General features: G+C 37.1%; 1 protein-coding gene across 1 annotated transcript in view; it reads right to left on the minus strand.

The window, feature by feature from the left end:
• Nucleotides 1-26,168, minus strand: part of rasa1b (RAS p21 protein activator (GTPase activating protein) 1b) — a 75,071-nt gene that overhangs the window by 14,102 nt on the left and 34,801 nt on the right. The window contains exons 9-21 of the mRNA XM_007899740.2: nt 23,249-23,327; nt 22,193-22,313; nt 21,514-21,670; nt 20,882-20,969; nt 18,201-18,281; nt 16,728-16,885; nt 13,963-14,039; nt 13,060-13,232; nt 11,355-11,514; nt 10,074-10,216; nt 9,321-9,436; nt 8,372-8,458; nt 7,720-7,787 (exon numbers count right to left, since the gene is read on the minus strand). Coding sequence (XP_007897931.1) covers nt 7,720-7,787; nt 8,372-8,458; nt 9,321-9,436; nt 10,074-10,216; nt 11,355-11,514; nt 13,060-13,232; nt 13,963-14,039; nt 16,728-16,885; nt 18,201-18,281; nt 20,882-20,969; nt 21,514-21,670; nt 22,193-22,313; nt 23,249-23,327 — 1,508 coding nt within the window. The remainder of the gene's footprint in view (nt 1-7,719; nt 7,788-8,371; nt 8,459-9,320; nt 9,437-10,073; nt 10,217-11,354; nt 11,515-13,059; nt 13,233-13,962; nt 14,040-16,727; nt 16,886-18,200; nt 18,282-20,881; nt 20,970-21,513; nt 21,671-22,192; nt 22,314-23,248; nt 23,328-26,168) is intronic.

Consider the following 26,168-nt stretch of genomic DNA (forward strand, 5'->3'; position numbering starts at 1 on the left):
CCCGGCGGACAATCTATGCTTTAAAGACTCTACTAAATCCAAAGCGATTATATGACTAGCGCTAGTGCCGCCATGAAGCAATGAACCTTACAAATGGGCATTACGTGCAACACTGAGCTACTTTTCCCAATGAGCCTCATCAAAATCCACCCTTGCAGCAGCCTTTAATCATACAACGAGACATCAATTTACAGATCTGCTTTTACCTAATTGTTTGCAGCTTGAGTAGCTCCCAACAAAAAGCTAGGGTACTATTCAATGTGAAACCATTGAGCAACATTTGATTTTCTCCCTCCAACATATCCCAGACAAGAATAAATCACAATATTTTAGAAAATATATCCTTGTAACACTTAAGAGTTCTTTCTATTTCTTAGGCAATGTGATTGTTTCCATTTCTTTGCAAAGTTTTACAATATTTGGATCTGAAATCCATAACTGATGCACATTTCACTTTAAAATAAAAAATTTAAATAACTGGTTACTTTATAAAATGGTTTAATAAGTGCATGCATTTCCAATACAATAATCAATAAATTTATTGAACTATTCCATGTGTTTACAGTTGTAAACATTACTTACAAAGCTTTTGATTTTGTGACTAAGAACTTGTCACACTATTGTCCTTTTATGGAAGACAGCCAGCCAATCATACAGTATAATTAAACTGAATCAAAAAAATCAGTGGCACAACAAAACAAATGCTGTGATATTTCTACTCATCCATTCTTTTGTCACTCAATGAATGTCTGTTGCAGAAGAATTTTTCTAGGAGTACAAAATAACCAGTTTTTAGTTAGGAATTCCTCAACTTAATGATGAACCTGCATTTAAAGCATTCGTCCAATAAACTGTATAACCTTGAGATTAAAGATGTAAGCAATCTTAACCATTGGAGTAGTCAGTCACAAATTATAGTATAAAATGCTGTCGAGACCATAGTCCAGTTTTAACAAATTCAATGCATTCTTCATTTCATCAGTTGACTGGCATTTCATACTACATCTTGGAAAACCACCCTGGGAACTTTGGCAACTTGAAATATTAAAACATCTCCAAGGCCCACGGATATCCACCTAAATTTGTGAAAGGTGGCTTGTTCACCAAGGCTCAGTGGCGAGTGATTGGTTCAGAGCAGAAAGTGCAAGTGGTGACCTGCACAAATAGCTTACAAAGTTACTGGTGAAAACATCAACCAGAATTTTTTGCATAGTTCGCACAGCAGAAGGAATGTTGTACATGGGTGTCAATTCAAGAGTAGCAGGGAAAAGTGGGATTGCTGTGAGTTGTCCAAAGACAATGGTAGTGCGTGCAGAATTCTGTAAACCTTTAGGCTGCTTGCTTAACCTGCTTCATTGAATACTGTTTCTGCTGCAACAGTTCTGTAATGGCCAGAAGTTTCTTCAGGACATGCTGAAAAAAAGTTAAAACACTGGCTTCAGGTACAATAAATAATACATTCAGAAGAAAGTTTTAACTGATGCTATACAATAGTCCATTTACTGGAGATAGTCTGTCATTTGTTCAAATATCAACTATCAACATTCAAGTAAAACTTTTTTCCAATCTCAAATAGTTGGATGGTGGAAAAGAGCAACTGGGTACATGCAATTCCAGTCTTTAGTCCAGGATGCTCTAAGAATCTAATTCATTCACTCTCTAGTCACCATTGCTAACAATAACTTGTCCAGCTTAATTTAGATGGGGGGCATGGGGAACATGCTTCACTGTGAAGTCTAGAATTTTTCGTCGTAATGCAGCATTCTGACAAGAAGTATTGGAATAGTACTTAAATGACTTGATGAATGCACCAACTAGCACTGCCCTGAAGCCGTAGATTTATATTCTACAATAACAACTTGCATTTATACAGCATCCTTCACACAGGATAGCGTCTCGGATTCTAGTCACCTGCTGGACTCCCCGTTCGTTGCTTTGGGTGCGAAGTTCATCAGAATGTGCTGAACATACTTCATGCAAGGCTGCCAGGTCACGAGACAAGTCAGGCCTAAAGTGCTCTGTTGTGCAAGGGAGGTCAGGAATATTCTGAAAAGGAAATTTTACCCTTATATTAAAAACAGCTGATTGTGTGCAAGTAGAAATTTGAAAGTAGAACTGGAATCCAAGATGGAACTAAGTAGATCATTCTTATAACTCAGGTAACCAAAAATAACTGAAAAAGTGATTCCCAAGAGTCTTAATACTAGTGGCATTTGGACACTCACAATTCATTTTCAGGACCACATAAAATGCAATGACTGCTCGTCTACTAAAGACAGCACCACAGTCACATAATTTGTGTGTGAACTGAAAGGTGTGAAACAAACAGTAAAATGAAAAAAAAACTTAAAACACCTTTGTGGAATAGCATCGAGCAAGAGATGAAGTTATGATGAAGTAGTGGGGTAAGGCACATTACACACCCTAAGGGGAAATGGAGAGGAGGAACAGAAAAAGTAAAAATGCTTTTATTCAGCACATTATGAACTCAAGTTCATATGGCTGCAATATTGCAACAGACTGCTGGAATCTTTATGTCTACCCATGCCAGTTTGTTGAAAATGGAAATGATTGTCTCCATTTTGCCACAGTTGCAAATAATATACAAATAAACTTCTAAAACAGTAATTCAACTACATATTGTGCCATAATTTTAAATTATTTCAGTGTTTACATATTTATGCATTCTTGCTATTAAATACAAATACCTAATGCTAAATATGAGGTAGACAATCATTAACAGTGCGAGACCCTTGCATTTAATATATCAGAAGAGATTGGCATAATATCTAACAAGACTTCAATACACATCTGTTTTGGTGCAGAAATGTCCTACTATATTAAAGAGATTTCTTGAGAAACTGTTCAATACTGAACAAACTTACCCCTAATTCATCTAAAAACATAATCATTCGATGCTTGTTGTTCTTGATGAATGGATTTACGCCTTCCATGTAGGGTTCCTGTGACAGAAAAATTACAATGTATGATCTGTATTTGTATTTTCTGTATCAGAATTATTGATTGTTCTATTCAAACTCCACATATTTAACTGTCCTGCTAACCTTCTGCTTCTGACAATTTAAAGAGCTACAAGTCAAGAAAAAAATATTCACTACAAACTTGAACACACAGTCCACAGAATTATCAACACAAGAATGCATTAATCATGAAGTCAAAACTCAATGTCACGGAGTTCAAATGTAATTTCACAAGAGCCAGAGTGGAGCAAGAGACCTGTGGAAGAGCATCATAAAACATTTTTTTGAAGAAGGGAAGCTCTTTTCCTACCTTATTGAAATGTATCCAACATTTCATTTAATTTCAGCAACCATTCAATAATAATCTTGCACTGTATACATCACAATCTTATTTACTCATCAGCTATGTCTATTCTGACAAGGTGCTATCAAAGATATAAAACTGAACCAAATAGGTTCAGACAAACTTAATTGTACATTGACAACAGCATAAATATTTGCTGTTACCTTGGCTCCAATTCACCCAAGTTTGCTAAGTTTGAAGTGACTTAGCAACAAGTGTAAGAGTCCTTGCAGCTGTGGAAGAGGGGGGATCTGTAAGGTAGGAAATAAAAAAAAATTGTCAATCATCACACTTCAATATAATACTGTTGAGTGGCACAGTACAACCCTGTTATAGGCTGCAGTTGGGTTCCATAAAATTCCAACCTGCCTTATAACAGGGTGCTGCATTGATCAATGCAACGCAGAAAGTGGTTGGCTTCTTGCATGAAAAAAAAACTTTGGGGCCATCGGGTCACCATCTACGTCACTTTCTGCAGACTTTGTATGTGCAGGAAGCTTCCTGCACGTAATTCCTATATATGGTCAGAAGGCAGATAATGAGCAGGAACTTGGCAACCCACAAGTCAAGACATTTGTTTACCATGCAGGTCCACAGCATACCTTCCTTGTAAGCATATTCTTATGACACTGGTTTGTTTATAACAGGGTTCCACCATATTCCGTGGAATTGTTTATGTTCCATGTTGGACAGATTTAAACAATAAGCCACAAGGAAGTAGAATACAGCACATTACTTAAAACACAGTAACGATGGCAGATTGACAGTTTCAATACGCTGATACAAAAGCTACCTACTTTCTTTAAAAAAGGGTATTCCAATGGTCTTTCCCTGCCCTGTTGTAGTCTTCTGAATAGGATTTAATACTCAAAAGAAAATCAACTTAGCATGGTAAGTAATGCAATACAGCCTTACTGTCAATTTCTTATAGGCAAAACAAAACAAAATAAAAATTTTGCTAACGGCATTTTGTTCTGTGTATGTTTCTTTGAACAAAAAGTTCTTTCCTTTCCTCCCCAATTCATTTCTTGCTAGAGACACTTCATGTACTTAAGTACATGCAGGCAAGTAAATGATTTCCAGACCACCATTGCTACTGCAGATAATATGCAACAGAGGGCAGTCACCAGTATTCCTTGCCTGCAACAGGTGCAGTTCCCTAAACCAGAACATAAGAATTAGGAGCATGAGTAGGCCTTCGGCCCTCCAGCCTGCCCCGCCATTCAATAAGATCATGGCTGATCTATTCTAACTCCACCTACCCACCATCCCCCTTAATCCATTTATCCACAAGAGATCTATCAATCTCAGTCTTGAACATGTTCAAGGACTGAACATCTACAGCCCTTTGGGGTAGAGAATTCTATAAATTCACTAACCTCGGAGTGAAGAAGTTTTTCCTCAACTCAGTGCGAAAGGGCTTACCTGAATTTTAAGACTGTGACCCTTGGTTATAGTTTTCCAACCAGGGGAAAAAGTCTCCACTATCTATTCTGTCGTATAGGTTTCTGTAAGATCACTTCTCATTCTTCTATATTCTAGAGAATATAGGCCAAATTGCTCAACCTATCCTCATAACTCATCCCCTCATCCATGGTACCAACTAGTAAATCTATGTTGTACCCCCTCCAAGGCGAATACATCCTTTCTTAAATAAGGAGACCAAAACTGCACACAATATTCTAGGTGCGGTCTCACCAGGGCCCTATACAGTTGCAAGACTTCCCTACTTTATATTCTAACCCTTTTGTAACAAATGCCAACATACCGGTAGCCTTCCTAATTACTTGCTGTACCTGTAAACTAACTTTTTGTGACTGGTGTACATGGACACCAAGTCCCTTTGAACGCTAACACTATCTAGTCTCTCCCCTTCTAAAAATAATCTGCTCTACTATTTTTGCCACTTCGGTGGATGACCTCACACTTCCCTACATTATAATTCATCTGCCACCTATTTGCCCATTCACTTAACTATCTATATCTTGTTGCAATTTTTTTAATGTCATCCTCGGTGTTTACTCTCCCTCCTAGTTTAGTGTCATCCGCGTATTTGGATATATTAAGTTCGATGTCCTCATCTAGATCGTTTGATGTAGATTGTAAATAGTTTAGGCCCAAGTACTGATTCTTGTCACATCCCGCCAATCTGAGAAGGACCTGTTTATCCCTACTCTTTGTTTTCTTCCCGTTAGCCATTCTTCAATCCCTGCTAATATATACCCCTTAATTCCATGGGCCCTAATCTTGTGGACCAACCTTTTATGCAGCACGTTATTGAATGCCTTTTGGAAATCTACGCTAAATCCACTGATTCTCCCCATCTAATCTACTTGATATGTCCTCAAAAAAAAACTCTAAAAGATTTGTTAAGCATGACTTCCCTGTTGTAAAGCCATGTTGACTCTGTCTAATCGTATTGTGATCCTCTAAGTAACCCACTACGACATCCTTAATTAAGGATTCTAGAATTTTCCCTACCACCGATGTCAGACTAACTGGTCTATAGTTCCCCATCTTTTCTCTCCCACTTTTCTTAAATAGTGTTGTGACATTTGCAATCTTCCAATCAATGGGAACTGTACCAGAATCCAAAGAATTTTGGAAGATCAGACACAAGGCTTCCACTATCGCATGAGCTACCACTTTTAAAACCCTAAGATGCAGACCATCAGGTCCAGGGAACTTGTCACTTTTTAATAACATAAATGTAGGAACAGGAGTAGGCCATTCGGCCCTTCGACCCTGCCCCGCCATTCAATCATGGCTGATCTTCTAATCTAACTCCAGCTAATAACCCTGCCTTATCCCCATGTCCCTTAATCCCTTTTGCAATAAGAAATCTATCTATCTCAGTCTTGAATATGTTCAAGGACTGAGCGTCAACAGCCCTTTGGGGTAGTGAGTTCCATACATTCATCACGGTTTGAGTGAAGAATTCTTCCTCAACTCAGTGCGAATGGGCTGGCCTCTGATTTTAAGGTTGTGACCCCTGGTTTTAGTTTCTCCAACCAGGGGAAACAATCTCCCACTATCTACTCTATCACACCCTTTGATGATCTTATAGGTTTCTATAAGATCCCCTCTAATTCTTCTACATTCTAGAGAATATAGGCCCAAATTGGTCAGCCTATCCTCATAACTCATCCCCTTTATCCCTGGTACTAACCTAGTAAATCTATGCTGCACCCCCTCCAAGGCAAGTACATCCTTCCTTAAATAAGGAGACCAAAACTGCACAGTATTCCAGGTGTGGTCTCACCAGGGCCCTATACAGTTGCAGCAAGACTTCCCTACTCTTATACTCTAATCCTTTCATAATGAATGCTAACATACCGTTCGCCTTCTTAATTGCTGCTGCCCTGCAGACTAACTTTCTGTGATTGGTGTACAAGGACACCCAAGTCCCTCTGGACGCTAACACATTCCAATCTCTCCCCTTCTAAAAAATAACCCGTTCTACTGTTTTTGCTACCTAGGTGGATGACTTCGCACTTCCCTACATTATACTTCATCTGCCACCTTACCTGCCCAATCACCTAACCTAGCTATGTCTCACTGCATTTTTTTAATGTCGTCCTCTGTGTTGACACTTCCTCCTAGTTTTGTGTCATCCAGAATTCAATCATATTGTGATTAATGCCAACAATATCCCTAGCACCAATTCTTTGCTAATGTAAATTTCCCTAAGTTGCTCCCTATCATTAGCCCCATCTCTAAAGCAGTACAACTAAGTTCAGAAAAAAAGCAAAGTTGTAATTTACAATATCTTTCTAAAAGCTTTTCACAGTAATTCATCAACTTATAAACTAAAATGCTACCCCAAACTTATCCCATCCTGAAGAACTACATCACAATACAGACAACTTACCTACTTCTGCTTTTCAAATGTTATTTAGGAGTATCAATACTAGTCATTAGTCTTTTGTTGTACAATGGGTTAATGACACCCAGAGCAACATCATAAAGTGTCAAGCAACCATCAGTACTTCCTTTATTCTTGGATAATTGTGGCAAGCTAGACTATTATTAGCACATTTTAGGATTAAAATCTGCAACTTTTCCTTTTTTCTTTTCCATGAACTGTAATAATTCTGTGGTCTAAATACATCATTGCCAGGATGAGAAACTTGGTCAAGCTCTGAACACTAGCTTTAATTATGCAATAGTATACAAAGGCTCACTACCATTGAATTTGGTCACACTAGCAACTTCTCCAGCACCCTTCACGTGGGGTAGCTTACTGCATTCTGCAACTTCATCCATCCAGTCAAATACACAAATTTGATTTTAAGAAAATTCACCGGTTTTATAACGAATAGAAATTCACAGATAGTCAGATTACTGACCTTTTGAAGTGTGACGATGTGCAAGCTTGTACAAAGCATGACTCACCTGAAATAATATTGAACAACCGTGGATTGAGAATGGCTGGACAGATCAACCGCAAGAAAACAAATCCACTGGAGGAGGGGGGGGGGAAAAAAAACACATGCATCTATCATGTACGCTATTCATAAAAATTCCTCAATCCCCTCAATATATGTAGCACTAACTGAAATGTAATTTTCCAAAGTTCAATAATATAATAATATTGCACACTCAATTTTTGACAAAAGTGAAGAAAACCCTCTTAAGGTAGGCACTCTTTCTTCAAACTTGAGCATCTCCAACATAGTAAGCAGGAAGAATTCCAATTAATTCTGCCCTTCCTGCACATATGTAAAGGATGCCGCTCCTAGGCATAATGTATTAATTGAAGTGATATTTATATTTATTGTAATGCATGAAATAGTTATGGAAATGGTCACTATTTAAGACTCATCTTTTTGATCTTGTTTTCAATCATCTCTTCCCCCAGTCAGTGGAGTTGACCATTTTTCTTTTAGCAAGTGAAATACCCTGAGCCTAGGGTGGCCAGCTGAGTGCAGTGAAAAGATAAGCACAGTAAAAAGATCCATCATGCCTCACGGGATTTTATGGATCTGAACGGGTTATAATGGGGATCTACTATATAGAATGAAAATGGATTCACAAAATATTTTACCTCACCACTCTAGTCCTCATAGTAGGATTTTTCGGCCACTTCTGCTGAACAGATTTTTGTAAGCACCCATAAATATACCGCAAAGCCCTGTTAAAAATACAATTAGCATTAGAATAATTCACAGGAACATTAATAGTCCAAAAAGGTATCAAGTCTTCTTAATAATCTAAAAGAGTTTGAGACGGTGTATCTCCTTGAAATTACACACTTCACACTGAAATTATACAAAATGTCCTAATGCATATACTCTGTAGATTATTAGCCAAAGATATCAGTCGATGGAGCAATGCACTTCCTTCTTTCCTTGCTGAGTAGATCAGCTAGAGCTGATCTTCTACACTGGATGTTGTTTCAGTGAAGATAAATATCAAGTGTGTCAATCAGCACAGATGAAGACTTAATAGAAAGTTATTCACTTTAACCACATATGGGTAACGACCAAAAGAATGCTCCCCAGTTAAGCATGCTTTATTTATTTAGTCTCCTGTGGATGATTACGAGCCACCTTTCCACTATTCTGGGTCATTAGGTTGCATTGCCTTTGCTTCCTACACATTGCTAAGGGCAGGAAACTTTGCTGATGTCACTGTCTGTACACTGCATATGCAGAAAATATCCTCGACATCACTTCAGAAAGAAAATGGTGTAAGCAGCGCTTCTTACACATAACATACAGGAAATGGCCTCAGTAATGCATTGTTTGCAATATTCAGGAAATGGGTCAACAGTGATCTGATGACCTGGTAATGTGACTGAATGTCAACGCTTTTTGCAGAACCTTTAGAACATGGTTTCTAATTGTTTGGAATTATAACAGGGTTAAACTGTATTTTAGTTGACAGGAACATTTTACAGAGTTGAAATGCTTCTGTCAACCTCACTCTTACCCTGCACATTTAGAAGGTTAATTTATGCTCAACACAAGATGTATATTACTTTCATAACTTACTGAGGAAGTTCTTCTGCAGCCATAAAAATCTTCTCCACCAATTCTGACAGGAGAGCCAGTAGGTGTAACAGATTAGCGTTCACATCTTCATTTTTCTCAAGTTTGGAAGGATTTAACTGTAAATCAATCAGAGGTTCAATTGCATTCCTCTAATCTCCCTTAGCTTAGCATACATTTAGATGTATATTAAAAGGATCTCCAAACGCAACCTTTTCATAATGCAAAGTACGAAATTATAGAAAATCATACCAAAATATTCTAACCATCAGAAAATATAGTTTGCTTTAATTTGATTAAACTCACTTCAGGAACAGTTCAGAGGAATTAATGCATGGTTATGAATTGATAGGAATGTTTTGCATTATACCGAATGTTTCACACCGGTTTATCTTCCTCCTTTACATGCATCTTTCTTCAACCTTCAGTTACATTCACGGTGGAACACCATCTCTAATCCATTACCTTTACTAGTTAAAATTAGGTTTTGCACAAACAGTGTGTAATGCATTATCAAAATCAAATGGAGACAGTTCTTTCATTTGGGATCTGTAATAATTTAGATTAAATCCAAGATAAATTCAGCTGTAATGTTTCTTCAATTTATCATTTATTAAATGATGGGAGAAGCCTAAAGCATTCTGAAATGCAGAGAGAAATCTGTATAATCAATTCCAAATGATTTTCACTAAATGTTTAAATTCACTTGACCCTAGACAACTCTAAATCTTTATCATAGTGGAGCTTATACTTTACCTCACACGACTGCTTGCTCTCCATTATCTTTAAGATGGTGTCTGTCAGAGCATGATGAATAAATGGTGTTGCAGTAGATTTCATGTACTGCTCCATAAGTGTGCTCGTCAAGGTTGTGGCTCGGAAGAGGGTGGTGGATTCATCTGAAGAGGTCATAAACAACTTGCAATAAAGTAACTGTAAAGTAACTCATAAAGTAACTGCTACATAGATAACTTCTTAGAGCATTTCCAAAGGATGGGATTGTGAGGGAGTAAGCTACCCACCACCTGATTCAGTGTATAGAGCAAGCCATCCTCATGAAATCCACCATTATTTAAAACAGATGAATGCAGCAAAAGAAGCATTTACTTTCAGTTTACCAAAAATCACAAGGTATATATAGCCTCTCTATAATCCTTGCATATTCTTCAGTAATAGTAGGCAAAAACAACAATAAATTGCATGTATATAGTGCCTTTCATGTCGGGAAAACGTTTTAAGTTGCTAGACAGTGAAGGGTTTGAAGCTCAAGTTTTCCATAATTATTCTATCATTATCTAATAATGCATTCACTTGCAACACAGGTTCACTAATGTTGATTAACTCAGGAGCTAGAGGACTGGAACCACTGCACCATAAAGGATATATTCCTACAGATGTATATTTTGATGCAAAATACTTGCATGTTTAGGAACTTAATTATTTGTCTTTTACAGCCCCAAATTTGGCAACTTATTGAAAAAGCATGCCACAACGCTCTTTCACAGGCTTCCCTGTGCAGTACATACTATGTAACAGAGCTCAAAAATAATAAAATTATGTTTTGAATGATGTAATACTTTAAAATTTTATTTTCTTAACACAATTTCTTGGCTTGCAAAAAATGTGGCCTATAATAATAATCCTTGCATTTGATATAGCACTTTCCACGTCTTCTGGATATCAGCGTTTCATAGAATACTGTAAAGTGAATTGACTGCATATTTGTGGGCAAAATGCAGCAGCCAATTGCGCACAGCAGTGTCCCACAAACAGTCGTGGATTGAAGTGACCAATTTATTATTTTTTTTCTTGAGGGATTATTATTAGGTGTGTGGAGTAAGGAAACTTGCCTAAGGTTTCGCTCTGCCGGGAATCGAACCCAGGTCTCTTGCTTGAGAGGCGAGTGCTCTAACCACTGAGCTATAGGACTCCACATTCTATGCATTCAAAGTCTCTTAAAAAGCTTTCAAGTTTCCAATTAGCTCAAATGAGTTCCTAATCTTATTAACGAGTGAGTGTTTGGTACAACAAACCCACCTTCCATGTTAATTTCCTTGTCATTTAGTGTTCGTAGTAACAGTGACTCAAGATTCTCATGACGAAAAATTCTCAGTAAAATTCTGGCCAGTAATGTGCGATCCTGGCCACATACTTGGGATAATGCAAGTATCGCATGAAACTCTTTTTGAAGGATAAGCTGAAAGAAATGTATTAATCAAGCAGTTAAAAATTCTATTACAAAACAGTTTACTTTATAGACAATATCCCTATTTCAACAGGAATATATTCTGTAGATTATGTTCTGGTCCAATAATTTGCTGATTATATTCAGTGAAATCAACCAGACTCCAAGATCAGTGTGCCCAACATCCCAGTTCAGCAATTCTTCCTTCCTGTAACACGTCACATTAAATTCTCCTTACGTTTAACCTCAACAACCTTAGTCTCCTACTTGGCTGTTTAAACTAATGCAAACTTCAGGAATAGTATTGTGTTTTCTTAGGAACTCTCAAGCCTTTGGGCTTCAACAATCAATAAGGATCTTTGCCATCCCAGCCTTCTGATTGAAAACAATTCAATTTGTTCATGTCCAATTTAGCTCCCTTGATGTTATTTTTCAAAACTTATTTTTGTCCATTATATTGGGGCTTCTCCTAGTGCATACTTCTTTGTTCAAAAACATTTGAAAGAGAAAGATCACAAGTCAGTTCACTGTCCCAGAGCTGAAGTATACAAAATGGAGTGGTGAAAGTTCAGCAATTCCCTAAAGATGAGTAATTTATTTCAACAGCATGTAAAAGATAAAATAATTTAGAAGCAGGAAAAGTATATTAAGCCTAAACAAACCCATTTTATTTCAACTCCACCCACCTATTTCTTACCATATTGCTTTTTCTGGATCCAGATTTACATTTTGATGGTTTTATTTTGGTAGTTTATTCCACAAGATAATAATAATAATAATAATCCTTGGATTTGATATAGCGCTTCTCACGTCGGGAGGACGTCCCAAAGTGCTTCACAGAACACGCTGTAAAGTGAATTAACTGTATATTTGTGGGCGAACGCGGCAGCCAATTGCGCACAACAATGTCCCACAAACAGTCGTAGATTGAAAATGACCAATTTATTATTGTTTTTGGTTTTTGGAGGGATTATTATTATTAGGCGTGTGGAGTAAGGAAACTTGCCCAAGGTTTCGCCCTGCCTGGAAATGAGCTCAGGTCTCTCACTTGCAAAGCGAGTGCTCTAACCACTGAGCTACAGGACTCCACCGGACTCTTGGTTCCTTGGTATCCTACCGTTCTTAATCCTACTTTTCTCAATATCTAACATGTGTCCCTGGTTCTCTTAGAACCATTTGCGATTTGCTTGCACCAGCTTTATTAATTCACTGAATAATATTTACCCAGAGTAAAATAAAATCTGTTTTCGACCTAATCTGTTTTCCACGTATCTGTTTTGGACCCAGCTCATTTTCTTGAACCTCATTGTAGTGCGATTTCCCATGTCTCAGTAATCAAATTCTAAGTGTACCGCGAAAAACTTATAGGTTGTCAGATCACAGATGTAAACTACTGCACATGTCTGCTATGTGCAGAAAGCAGCTGTGACACCAGCAGTTGTATGCAGTTTAGTCAACTTTTTCCATCCTTAAATGTTGAGATTTTTACCTACAGGTTAGAACATTTAACATGACGTGTCTTTGACTGGAAAAATAGTGCTGTGAACAAAGCAATACCTCTTTGAACTCACTGTACTCGTCTTCCGACATGATTTTTTCCAATGAGTATCGTGCCCTGACACGCACAGAACCAGGCTCAATTCCTTTCAGAGGAATATGTGAACTGAGAGGGAACCATTCATCAATCAGCTGTCCCTTCTGTAACCGACTCAACTGACAACGCATGAACACTGAAAAAAGGAAGGTGAATTCACCCTGTTCAGGTTTTTAATTTTCACTAAACAAAAACAATAAAGTAAACAATTCCTTGCATGATATAGCCCCTATCATCAGAAGGGGCATTTCCCATCTCTTTTTGAACAGCACCATGGGATCTGTAACATTCACCCAAACAAACTGATGTAACCTTGGTTTAACTTCTCATCCGTAGGATGGCACCTCCATCAATGCAGCACACCTCGGCACTGCATTGGAGTGTCAGTATAGACTATAAGTTCCAAGTCCCAAAGTGGAATTAAACCCACAAAATTCTGACTTAGAGGAGAGTGTTATCAACCGAGTCAGACTGATCCACCAATATATCAATCGTTAAAAAAGTTCTGATGGACTATCACAACCAAATAAGTTTAACTTTGCGTTTTCGATACTAATTGAACAGTGCTGTTTTAAATTTCATGATGTAACTTCAGTTATTTATATCTAGTTATGCATCCTAATGTTGCAAGGTGGATGTTCAAAAAAACAGAAACAGAAATGAAGAATGCTATACTTTGATGTGATCCTCCTAATAAGCATTTCAGTTATAACAGTACCTCAAATTTAAGGCTGCTAGACATTGGAATTGTAGTTTTACATTTGAGAGTATCATTACAGCATAAAAGAAAACAAAAATTTTTATCAAGCAAAAACAGCAAATTAAGTGAAATGCAAAATCTCTTCCCAACAATCAGATGTACTTACAGATATCGGGATCTTTGCTTTTCTTTGTTCTGTTACTGAGACTTATCTCAAATCTGTTTATATCTGATGAGAGATCACTAGGGAAATGAAGGCATGAATTATATAAAGGACACTGCATTTGTGACATACTATAATAAATGGTCACTAAGAAAAAACAGAAATGCTTACACCATTTGTAAAATCTATTGCTGGCCCATTTATTCTGAAACTCATCTACCAATAGCATCCTCAATTTTGGCAGCATTGTTGCCTCTGAAGGCAGAGTGACCCACCTCAAAAGATAATATCCTTAGAACCAATCCTATACCACAAAGTTGTAAAATGGGTGTAGATATAGAAATCACCCATTGGCTTCTATGAAGATGGTTTAGCAACATCTTGAGAATAATCAATTGGGTCAAATGAATATATTGTATAATGCAGAAACAAGAGAAACAAAATTATGCCAAACACTGCAACACAACTAAAGGCAGAAAAACTAAAATAACAGTACACTGTACTGTAGAGAATTCTGTACTAACATCATCTACTCCTAAAAGGGTAACTGCATACTTTTAGTTCCCTATTTCACAGCTTTAACAAGCACTGTTTTTCAGGAATACTCAAAAGGCAACTGAAATCATACATTTTCTTTTAAGCTCTCAACTCAAAACTGTAAGAATAGTATCTTATAATTTTCCAGTAAACACTCAATTTAGTTTTTATAGTTAAAAATTCTCAAAGGATATGTTTTCTCACTCTTTAAATTAATTCGAAAGGTTGATGGTGCTCAAGGTAGATAGGTCAACTGGTCTGGATAGAATGCATCGTAGGTTACTGAGGGAATTAAGGGTGGAATAGCGGAGGCTCTGGCCACAATTTTTCAATCCTCCTTAGACACCAGGGTGGTGCCAGAGGACTGGAGGGTAATAAAATGTTACTCCCCTGTACAAAAAGGAGCAGAAGGATAAACCTGGAAACTACAGGCCTAACATCAGTAGTGGGGAAACTTCTAGCGACTATAATCCAGGACAAAATAAATGTTCACTTAGAAAAATATGGGTTAATAAAGGATAGCCAACGCAGAATTGTTAAAGGCAAATCGTATCTAACAAACCTGATAAGAGTTTTTGATGAATAACCGGAGAGGGTGGATGAAGGTAGTGCAATTGATGTAGTTTATATAGATTTTCAAAAGGCGTTTGATAAAGTGTCACATAAGAGATTTCAAAGTAAAATAGAAGCCCACGGTATTAAAGGGACAGTGGCAGCATGGATACAGAACTGGCTGGGAAACAGAAAGCAGATAGTGGTGAATGGTTGTTTTTCTGACTGGAGGGAAGTGTGCAGTGGTGTCCCCAGGGGTCGGTATTGGGAACACTGCTATTTTTGATCTATATAAACCACCTGGACTTCGGTACAGGGAGTACAATTTCCAAGTTTGCAGATGATACTAAGTTAGGAAAAGTAGTAAACAGTGAGCAGGATAGTAGCAAACTGCAAGAGGACATGGACAGACTGGTAACATGGGCAGACACGCGGCAGATGAAGTTTAATGTGGAGAAATGCGAAGTGATGCATTTTGGGAGGAAGAATCAGGAGAGGCAATATAAGCTGATGGTACAATCTTAAAGGGGGTGAAGGGACAGAGAGACCTGGGGGTTCATACAAGTAACTCTCTGAGGCTGGCAGGACAGGCAGATAAAGCTGTTAAAAAAAAACAGGGGATACTAAGCTTTATAAATAGGAGCATAGAATACAAAAGTCACGAAGTTATGATGAACCTTTATAAAACACTGGTTAGGCCTCAGGTAGAGAGAGTACTGTGTTCAGTTCTGGGCATTACATTTTAGGAAAGATGTCAAGGCATTAGAGAGGGTGAAAGGAGATTTAACAGGATGGTACCAGGAATGAGGGACTTCAGTTATCAGGACAGGCTAGAGAGGCTAGGATTATTCCCCTTAGAGAAGAGTAAGAGGTGATTTAATAGAAGTTATAAAAATTATGAGGGGATTCGATGGGGTGAACAAGGAGAAATTATTTCAACTGGCGGTGGGTTGGTAACATGAAGACACTAATTTAAAATAGTTATTTAAAGAAACAGAGGGGAGGTGAGGAGAAATTTTTTCACACAGCGAGTTTTTCGGATCTGGAATGCATTGCCTGAAAGGGTGGTGGAAGCCGATTCGATAACAACTTATAAGAGAGAAGTAGATAATTATTTGGGGAAGACAAGTTTGCAGGGCTATGGGGAGAAAGCGGGGGAGTGGGATTGATTTGGATAGCTCTTTTCAAAGAGGCGGGACCGACGCGATGGGCTGAATGGCTGCCTCCTGTGCTGTATAATTCTATGATTCTAATTTATGCTTGAATTGAAAAAAAATGCAGTTTAAACCAATATTCAGATGTACAATATTAGTAAAAGCAAACTGAATGTTCTTCCAAAACAAAGCAACTCATCATACCAATATATATGAATACTGGCAAAGGAAAATAGGCACTCAGCTGTTCTGCTAACAGCATTGGAAAGTTAATTTATATATGGTGATAAATGAGCACAATTTCAAAATCACACACTTGAAATTTTAACATTATGCAATTGACCCAAATGTCTTAAATTTGAATTACCGCATATTGCTCTGAAACATTTTATCAAATTATCAAATAGTTCCATAACAACTATACAATTTTTAATATTTTAATCTAGTATTTTAATTCCAAAGCCTTCAAAATCGACTACCAGTTGTTAATTTAATCACTGAAAATATTTTGAAACAAAGACTCACTCAAAAATGAATTCTTCTGTCCATACAGGATTTTGCCCCTCTCTAGCATGAGTCTTTGCTACCTGAACGCTGTTCAGATAGATATTACAGTATGGGTGTGTGAAATATTTAACTGGGAGTTTGTGGGCTTCTTCCACATACAAAACCAGACTACTGACCTGAAAATGAGAAAAAAGTTACTTTTATAGTACATTTTACATACAATAATACTTGCATTTGATATAGGGCCTTATCAAGTCTTCGAGACATCTCAAAGCCCTTCACAGATTATACTATAAGTGAATTAGCCGTATAGTTTGGGAGCGAAGGGATTACTCAAAAAGGAACTGCAATTATACATTTCCTTTGAAGTTCTCAATTCAAAACTATAAATTTAGTATTTTATACTTTTCCAGTGAATAGCCTGAATTTAGTTTGCAATGTCTCAATATTACAATGCGGCATGAATTGCAGTTAGTTTGCATTATAACTTTTGATGCAATATAATATTGTGCTGTTCCTTAAGTTTGCATAATAATTTTCAGTCATTGAGCGATCGCTACCAATCCAAATTTATTATAAACATCTGAAAATTTTAAACAGGATCACCATTCATCAATTAATTCACAAATTCATTAATATTTTGTCTAAAATAGATAAAAGTGATACCGCAAACTATTGGTGGTAATCATGAAGCATTTGATAATCAATCTTTAGGACAAGCAAATCGTTTGCTACTTGAGTTTGAAACATCACCAAAACAAAGTTTAAATTAAAAAATAAAAATTCTCTCTGAGTCTAAATGAATGCTATAACATATGAATGTTATACATAATTAAAATTAGCTAGATATTTAGATAGGTAGATGTTAGATAGTTATTAAAATACACGACTACCACTGCCAAGCCAAAGAAAGAATTTAACAAGGATATTGTAGCTGATGAGGTCCTTCACTGAAAAGCAGATTTAACAAGGCTTGAAATATTCTGCTTAATCCCTTTTATTGTATAAAAGCAAACTAACTGTATATAACACAAAAAGTAAACACAGGCTTCAGGAAACAAATTTTTGATGACATTTTAAACCTGAAAAACTGAAAATTCTTGCATTTGATGTAGTACCTTATCATGTCATCTATACGTCTCAAAGCCCTTCACTTTCTAGTTTCAAATAGCTCCATGGAATCGTTAACATCCATCTCAACTGGTAATCAGGGCCTCAGTTTAATGTCTCATCTGAACAATGACACTTGTGGCAAGGCAGTGCTCCTCTTCTGACTTTGAGGTGCAACCAGTACAAACAGAGCCAAGTGACTCCTAAAAATAACTAAATGAATCAATTGTAATACAGGGAATCCTGTATCACCATGAAACACTTTTGAAGCATTTCAAACAGGTGAAGACGCTATTCAAATGCAAGTTCTAACCAAATGCAATGTCAATTAACTTTTTTTCTTTTTCACAGAAAAAAAATGCAACTTAAGACATTTTCTACCTGTCGAAGACGTTTGTTAGAGGCAGGTGCAACAGGTTTCTTTAAGTTACTGCAAAGTGCCTGTAGACACTTCATCCAGTCCTACAAAAACAAAAAAAACTTAAATGCAAGAAATTTCTAGAGACCAAGAATATTTGGGTCACATTGATTTAGGATATTCTCAATTTCCCTGCAAATGTTTATTTACAACTTTTACAATTACAATAAACATTTAAAGATTTTCTTCACCTTTACTGATTTTTTTTGGTATTCAGTATCTACTTACAATACAAAATTGCTGTTAATTAAATATGAATCTAACAATAACTGTACACAAGTTAAGTTTATTAGTACTCTAGGAATAGAATTACCCAAACTTCTGATCATTCCTTGAAAGCATAGTATTTTCCATCTATTAATGGAATGAGACTAGACATCGGGTCAGATATGGGGGGGGGGGCGGAGAAAAATAGCAAAAAGAGAAAATGTCAGCGCCTTTGAAGATGTGCAGTACCGCACCCTTAGGCAAGCTGTAGCAAGAGAAAGGTATTTCACTAACAATCTGGGACAAACAAGAGGAAAACTAAATCTCAGAAACCTTCTGCAAAATGGGTACAAAATAGATTCTGCAAGTAGTGGTGGTTTAGCAGCCAACCTCTGAATCTACTGAATAAACTGCCTAAATAATCTAAAGACAAAGTAACAATTCTGAATTTCTCCACGACCATTTCCCACTGTTGATAACACAGGGCTACTGTGGCCAGAACATTTTCCAGTTCAAGGCATTCCTAAACATCCTTTCAAACTAAACAGGGTACCTCAGTTTTTTTTTAACCCACATATGGCTATCTACTTCCATTTGGCTGTAAGACAACAACAAAATTATATTTGTACAGCGCCTTTCACATCAGGAGTATATCCCAAGGCGCTGGACAATCAGTATTTCGGACCCGAGCTGGCGGTCGGGGTCGGAACGTTAACTCATTTTCCACTCTCCATGGATACTGTCTGACCTGCTGTGTATTCTAAGAGACTTCTGTGTTTATACCGGATTTCCAGCATCTGCAGTACTTTGCCCTGTCTTCCCCCCCCATACAGAATATTGCTTAAAAAGTTATTGGTACAGTTCTTACAATGGAAAGGATTTGAAGCTTCAAAGATGAAAACTAGTTCTAATGATAATAATCCTTGCATTTGATACAGTGCGTTATTACGTCGTCGAGACGTCTCAAGACTACCCTCCTTGGGTGGGAGGGAGATAAATGAGGTCTCCGTGGAGCTGAACTGGCTCCAAAATGACATGCCTTGCAACAGAATGACAGAATCGAGCCAGCTCTCTGTCGTGAGTGTCTGATTCCTGAGCCAGGTGGGTCCGCAGTATTCCAGGGCACTGCTGATGACAGCACACACAGCCTGGCTCATCAGCAGGACTTTGAAGTGCAGACCAATCACTGGGGGCAGGGAGTCATCCCATTCAGCTCCTGTTAACTCTGCACACCAAAGCCCTGACCGGTAGGGTGGGCAAGCAACAGAAAAATGTGCCAGACAGCGATATCAATGGCAAGCTATGCGGTTTTAGCTGGTTAGACTCCAGCAGTACCCCAACGCACACTTTGCGGTTGCCATGCCCTGGCTCTTGCCAACCTGCGCCTAATACTTTTCGGAATTAGGTATGCAGGGTGTGTCCCTCCAGGAAGAGAAGGCGCACTCCATTCCAACAATCTATCTCTAGGATTTCCATGTGTAGGTAGCATGCATGGAAATCTCAGCTTGGTGATGGGTTTCCAGATGTGTCAGACCCCTGTTGACCAATTTTTTTCAAAAAAATTGAGACATCTCAAAGCGTTTCACAGGATATACTGCAAAGTGGGTTGCCTGCGTATTTTGTGGGTAAAATGCGATAGCCAGTTGCACACAGTAATGTCCCACAAACAACCATGGAGTGGAGCGAGTGACCAATTTTATCTTTATGAAAACTATCCACATTCATGGTAAAGATTCACAACTTCAGTACATTGGATAGCATTGGGTAGGACAGAATCAACATGAGCAGAAGTTTTCCATCATCTACCCTGCACACAGTATATTGCACGGTGTGCCTATACAAGCATTCATCAGAAGTACTGTGGAATTTGCAGTCAATCAACTCTTCTTACAATAGTTACTGACATACATTCCTCCAAAACTGCTTTGTTTGTAACTGGAGAAAGGATGGGAGGACACAACCCCTGGAAGTCGATTGCAATTCAAAACAATGAATAATGTTGAGCCTGATGGGATTCTAGAGCTATCACATTTAATCAGATGCTATATATTATTCATCTGAGGCTGAAGGATGAGATGTGCTTGGGGATAGGGATCACTTGCCTCACAAAGGGTGACCTGCTTTAGAGTACTGATCCCATTGTGGCTGTCTGATTTAATTAGATTTGTATCTTACATGTATTTTTTCTCCAGTGCAATAAAGGCTCAATTAAGAAAATGAATCACCTTTAAATTAAGACTAAAGTTACTAAGTTCCTGACTTCATCAGATAAACTTGTTGGGAGAGAAACATTCAGTGCCTTTTCAGCATGCCCACAGTAAATAAGAGCTTTCCAATAGATACTACTGACTGAGAAATGTGACCATCTATAGCAGTTTGGTTAATTCAGTCTTCATAATTATATGCACCCAAGGAATTTCTATGACAAAACAGTTACCTGTGCTTGCTCAGGAGTTTCACCAGCAAAGTAGAAGATGTAATGCTCTTCACTAAAGTGCTGTACAACTATCTGAAAACAGTTTGGCCTATAAAGAGAAAATTACAGGAAACTAATCAGTCCATGAGAATGCAGGGGAGGGGGAAATGGAAAAGGAAGTATATCAGTGGAAAGAAGCAAACCAGAATTTAATATTTGAGATGGATAATTATTTTGAAGCGTTTGCTTGTTTATCTTCAGGATTAGGAGCATTTACTCAGAGTCTGTATAGATTTTTATGTGGTTTGTGAGAAGAGCCAGCTTTCTGGGCCAAATTGCCCTTTCCCATGCTTTCCAGGTGATGAAGTAAAAAACACTTGTTATGTCTGAACGTGGAAAGTGGCAGATGGATAGTTCCAAGCATGCTCAATTTCAAAATGCATGGTCAGAAGATCCTTATGAAGAATGGATAACAATTGATAAGTTAGGACAGCAAAAACAGGCATTACAAATATGATTTAATGAACTCATGCCCTGCACGAATAATTGGGGGGAAAAAGAAGCTGAAAATCAAATGCTGTACCTCAACAGGTTCTTAAAAATGGCAAATTACTTTAATATACAAAAAGATTCAAACATCTAAATATTCTTACCTGCCGAACAGACTCTCGTGAACTTCATATACAGTACAAACACTGAGGTCTATTAATCCTTTTGGTTTTGTGGCTCTCTTTTCACTTTCAAAATAGATCAGCTGGGAGTCATTCCCCTCCAAAATAAAGTACAAGTTTTTCCATCGCTTACCTTTGCCTGTAAGAGATGATATTCTGAAAATGTTTGTACCACCTAAATGAGAACTACAATGAAGAATAGCTTAAGGAGAATATTGAATAAGTGCATATTCATTTTTAAAAAATTAAAAAAGGATAATTACAATATAAAGGTGGTTACATTATTAATATCCAGTAGATTATAGCAAGAGTGATTTTACTTTTAAAAAGTACCCAATAAATTGCGCAAGCATAAAAAAAGTCAAATAATTCAATTCTCAAAATGTGGTATGTATTTAGGAAACAAGATCTGTTCAGAAAACTATACAATTTCCAAATGACAAATAGAACAGCAGTTCTATTTTTTTATGATCCAAAAAACATTAAATTAAATTTTATTTTGAATGGAGGAACATTTTATCTGTTCAGTCAAGGCTTGAACCTTGTAAATGTTAAACAATGGTTATCCTCAATGTTTTTTTTAATAAAAAAATCCAATAGTGCAATACACATATATCAACCTAAGAACAATAAATTCAACGACAGAAAATATTATTCTTACTCTTTTTCCAAAGGTATCCATTCTTCACTACATTTTTATAAAATGCATCCTTTGGCTTGCGCCGAATTGTGTTGTATATTTCTATTCCATCAACCAAATCATTGAGTACTTGTTCTTGGTGCTAAAAAAAAAGTCACATCATTCCATCACTAAACAATTTTATTATGTACAGAAAGCTACAAAAGTTAAAATAAAAGAATCTCCAGCTAGAATCAAAAATTCTAAATGTCTCAAAGAGTTTTACGAAAGTAGAGCCCAAGCTGGGAGGCAGATAGGGAGTATGAAAGGAAATAGCTGAAGGTCCAGTTGAAGAGAGAAGTTTTTAAGGTTATTCGTGAAAGCAGAGAGGGAGGAAGCCAGGTGAATGAATTTCGGAATGGAGTTCCTGAAAGTGCAGAATCAATTTGTTGGGGATCACAGGGGTAGGATGGGCAAGGGCATGGAGGCATTTAGAGGCAAGGATAAGGATCTTCAAATAGATTCACTGGGAGAGGGAGATTGTGGTGGCGGGCAATTGAGGGGTAATGGGTTCATGGAACCTAGTGCGTGACACGAGATAAACAGGGGAGTTCTGGATGATCGATCTGGAGCTTATGGAGGGTAGACTGAGGAAGCAGGACATTGGAGAAGTTGTGTTTGGAGATGACAAATATGTGGATAATGGTTTCTGCTAGATTGGGGGTATGCAATGTTGTGGGAACAGAGTAAAGCAAACTTGGTCAGAACCCGGATGAAAAACTTAAACATGAATTGAGGGTCAAACAAAATGCTGTCAGGCTCAATGAGTTGGAGTGAGAAACTGGGTAAGTTGATTCAGTCTATGTTAGAGGCTGAGCAGGTTGGCCTCAGGTCCGTCAATGTTTAGTTGTAAAACGTTGGGACTCTTTGATGACTTGAAATCTGTCAGAACAACAGTGGGTTTGGAGTTGAGGGTTTTGGCAGAAAGGTATTGCATCAATTTATCAACTTGATAAACTCAGTTATTAATGCTGCAAAAAATTATTTGTAGTATTGGTAAACTATTCTTCAAAAGATTTCCGTAGACTCTTTACTTACCTGTACAGGGACAGGGTCTTTGAGGAAATAACCCTCAACGATCTGTTCCTTCCTATAGTGCTCAATGATTTCCTCTATGCTGCAATAAAATGTACAAAGTCCAAATCAACCTTTTGCAAAAAAAGTTTCATTATTTTTTATGGCACTTTTTTTTAAATAAGACACGAAGAAAATTAATTTGATCAATATAATAGACTGGTTTGGAAAATGTTGATGCTGCTGTCAAATTAAGGTGCAAAATGTCAAACTTTAGTGAAATGGTTGAAAACAAATGATTCAATAATAATGACTCAGAGTAACTAATGTGATATTGTGCCAGTAAGTCAGCAGACAAACAGGAATCCCACTTTTGAAAGTAGATTACTGGGTTAATGCGAGATGCTCTTGATATACAATGCTGATGCTAACAAGTTACAATTTGAGTGAATTCTATTGTGAATTTGTTACTTTCTCAAGCCCAATACTAGCAGATTGCATTTTGAAGGTATTGCAGTATTTTTTTAAAATATATTCAAACCATCAGGCTTCCATCTTTCTGAAAACAAATCATACTCAGAAAAGAGGATATTTGTACAAGATGAACACATGAAATTTATGCAAAGGTTCCAGTTTCAATATTTACACCCAAGAAGCATGTACATTTTTTAAAAAAATAACCTTGAGCACGATTTAGTGCATGACATGAAATTAGGAGAAATGATCCAGAAAACAATTTGTCTCTTGAAATCACTTCAAAGAATCAAAAGAAAACCTAATCTGCTAAGTGTCAGATTACATTTTATAGTTGATCAAAACAAGTATGGCTTCTAAATTGACGACTTCTCGAACTAGGATAAAGGGTTCAAAGCAAGTGAAGGGATCATAATCTCTCATCAAGATTTGAGACCACACAATAGACTGCAGTCTCAAATCTGTATAGTACTTATATTTTCTAAAACAAATTCTAGTGAGAAGAAAGATATTTCATACTGATGCATATTAACTAGTTTCTGTAATATAATAATTGGAGAACAAACATTTTAGGTTAAAATGTATTATGAGATATGAATGAACTTATTGTTGACATTTCCTACAAAAAACACAAACGGCACTTAGCACTAAAATGAAAAATGTAAATTGGGGTGACAACTGGAAAATGTACAATTCAGCTTTTTTTTAGAAAAAGGGCATTAGTATGAAATCTGGAGAATATACAATTGTACCACTACATGTGAAGTGATATTTGCTGCAAGAACCACAAGATGGTGCTAAACGCTTATAAGCAAAGATTTTTGTTCATGAGATCACTAAAAATTACATATAATCCAAAAAAAGGGCATCAATACTCAAAGTGACAAACTAAGCAATCAATTCTTTGCAATTTTGTACTCCAAAGGGCATAAATAAACCAATGATACACTGGCAATTGCCATTTAAAAACTATTAATTGTAGTATTTTAAACGGGATGAAGACATCAGAAAGACAGAATCAACTACCTACAACAAACTTATTTTCTTTCTCGCTGTTCCCTCACCTTTCAAGGTCTGACTCAGGACTTTCCTCTTTGACTACACCTTCGGTCATCTTCCCTTTCTCCAACCCACTGCCCCTCCCCCAAATCCAACACTCGTTTTAATAACAATGATACTAATCCTTGTATTTGATATAGCGCCTCATCACATCTTCGAGACGTCTAAAAGTGCTTCACAGAATATACTGTAAAGTGAATTGACTGTATATTTTGTTGGGCGAAACACGAAAGCCAATTGCACACAGCAGTGTCCCAAAAAACAGTCGTGGATTGAGTGACCAATTTTTTTTTGAAGGAATTATTACCCCCAGAAAAGAGATCCACCAATCGACTAACAATCGGGTTCCTACTTACTGCTAGGTAAAGAGGTGTTTGGAGTAAGGAAACTTGCCCAACGTTTTGCCCTTCCGGGAATCAAACCCAGGTCTCTCACTTGTGAGGCGAGTGCTCTAACAACTGAGCTACAGGACTCCTCGCTTTGGTGCAAGCTCTCCACTGTCTAGCGTCTTAGAACTTCCTCCCAAAGTAAAAGATGCTATATAAATTTAAAAATGTTATTGATTGAAAACATCTTTCATATATAAAAAAAATTAGAAACTGTCATAAAAATCACATTTAGAGTGCCTTCCGCAACATTCAGTTACTGTGCATTATAGGCTGCTGTCTTACAGGAATCATGAAAATCTAGAAAGCCAGAACAGAAAATGTACAAGTTATGAAAATTATTTTTCATGTACAACTTTACAATGGAAAAGTTTTAAAAACAGGTTGGACAAATCAATTTTCTGGGTTAGTTTTCATAAAGTTTTACTCTCGTATTTGTTTCAACGTGAGCCTTTTAAAGGTCTCCTCTGTAGAACAGTATGATCATATTTGAGGCATTGGGGAGAATGAAATGATGCACAATACAGCAGTGTTCAGTGGAACTGTTGGAAGTAACATTTGATTCAATTTAAAAATGTCCAACAAATAAATGGCTTCTCTGTTGGTTTTAAAGTAAAGGTAAATTGAAGCAGAAATAGAATAGCAGCACTAAGTCAATATGAATGAGTTCTGTATCCACATTTGGAAACGAGAAGGCAAAATCCCCAATCGCTTAAAAACACTGTCCAAATAACTGGATAAAGCAACTGGATGGCATGTTACTGAGATTGGAGATGATCAGCAACAAAATTCAAAAGCATGCTCCTAATTTGGATCAGGGAATAAAGGCAATCTTTGAGGAGAGGTTTTGTATGAAAGCAAGAGACTAAGAAAGTGAATATCAGCAACACTGAATACTGATTATGATAAGTATGACACAATAGGTAAATTTACTTTAGTTTCTATGTTGTTCAGATTACTGCAAATTTGCTACATCTCAAATTGAATACAAAATTGGTATTGACTACATTTAATGACGCACCAAG

This window comes from Callorhinchus milii, unplaced genomic scaffold (assembly GCF_018977255.1).
Source record: "Callorhinchus milii isolate IMCB2004 unplaced genomic scaffold, IMCB_Cmil_1.0 Scaffold1, whole genome shotgun sequence".
Lineage (NCBI taxonomy): Eukaryota > Metazoa > Chordata > Chondrichthyes > Chimaeriformes > Callorhinchidae > Callorhinchus > Callorhinchus milii.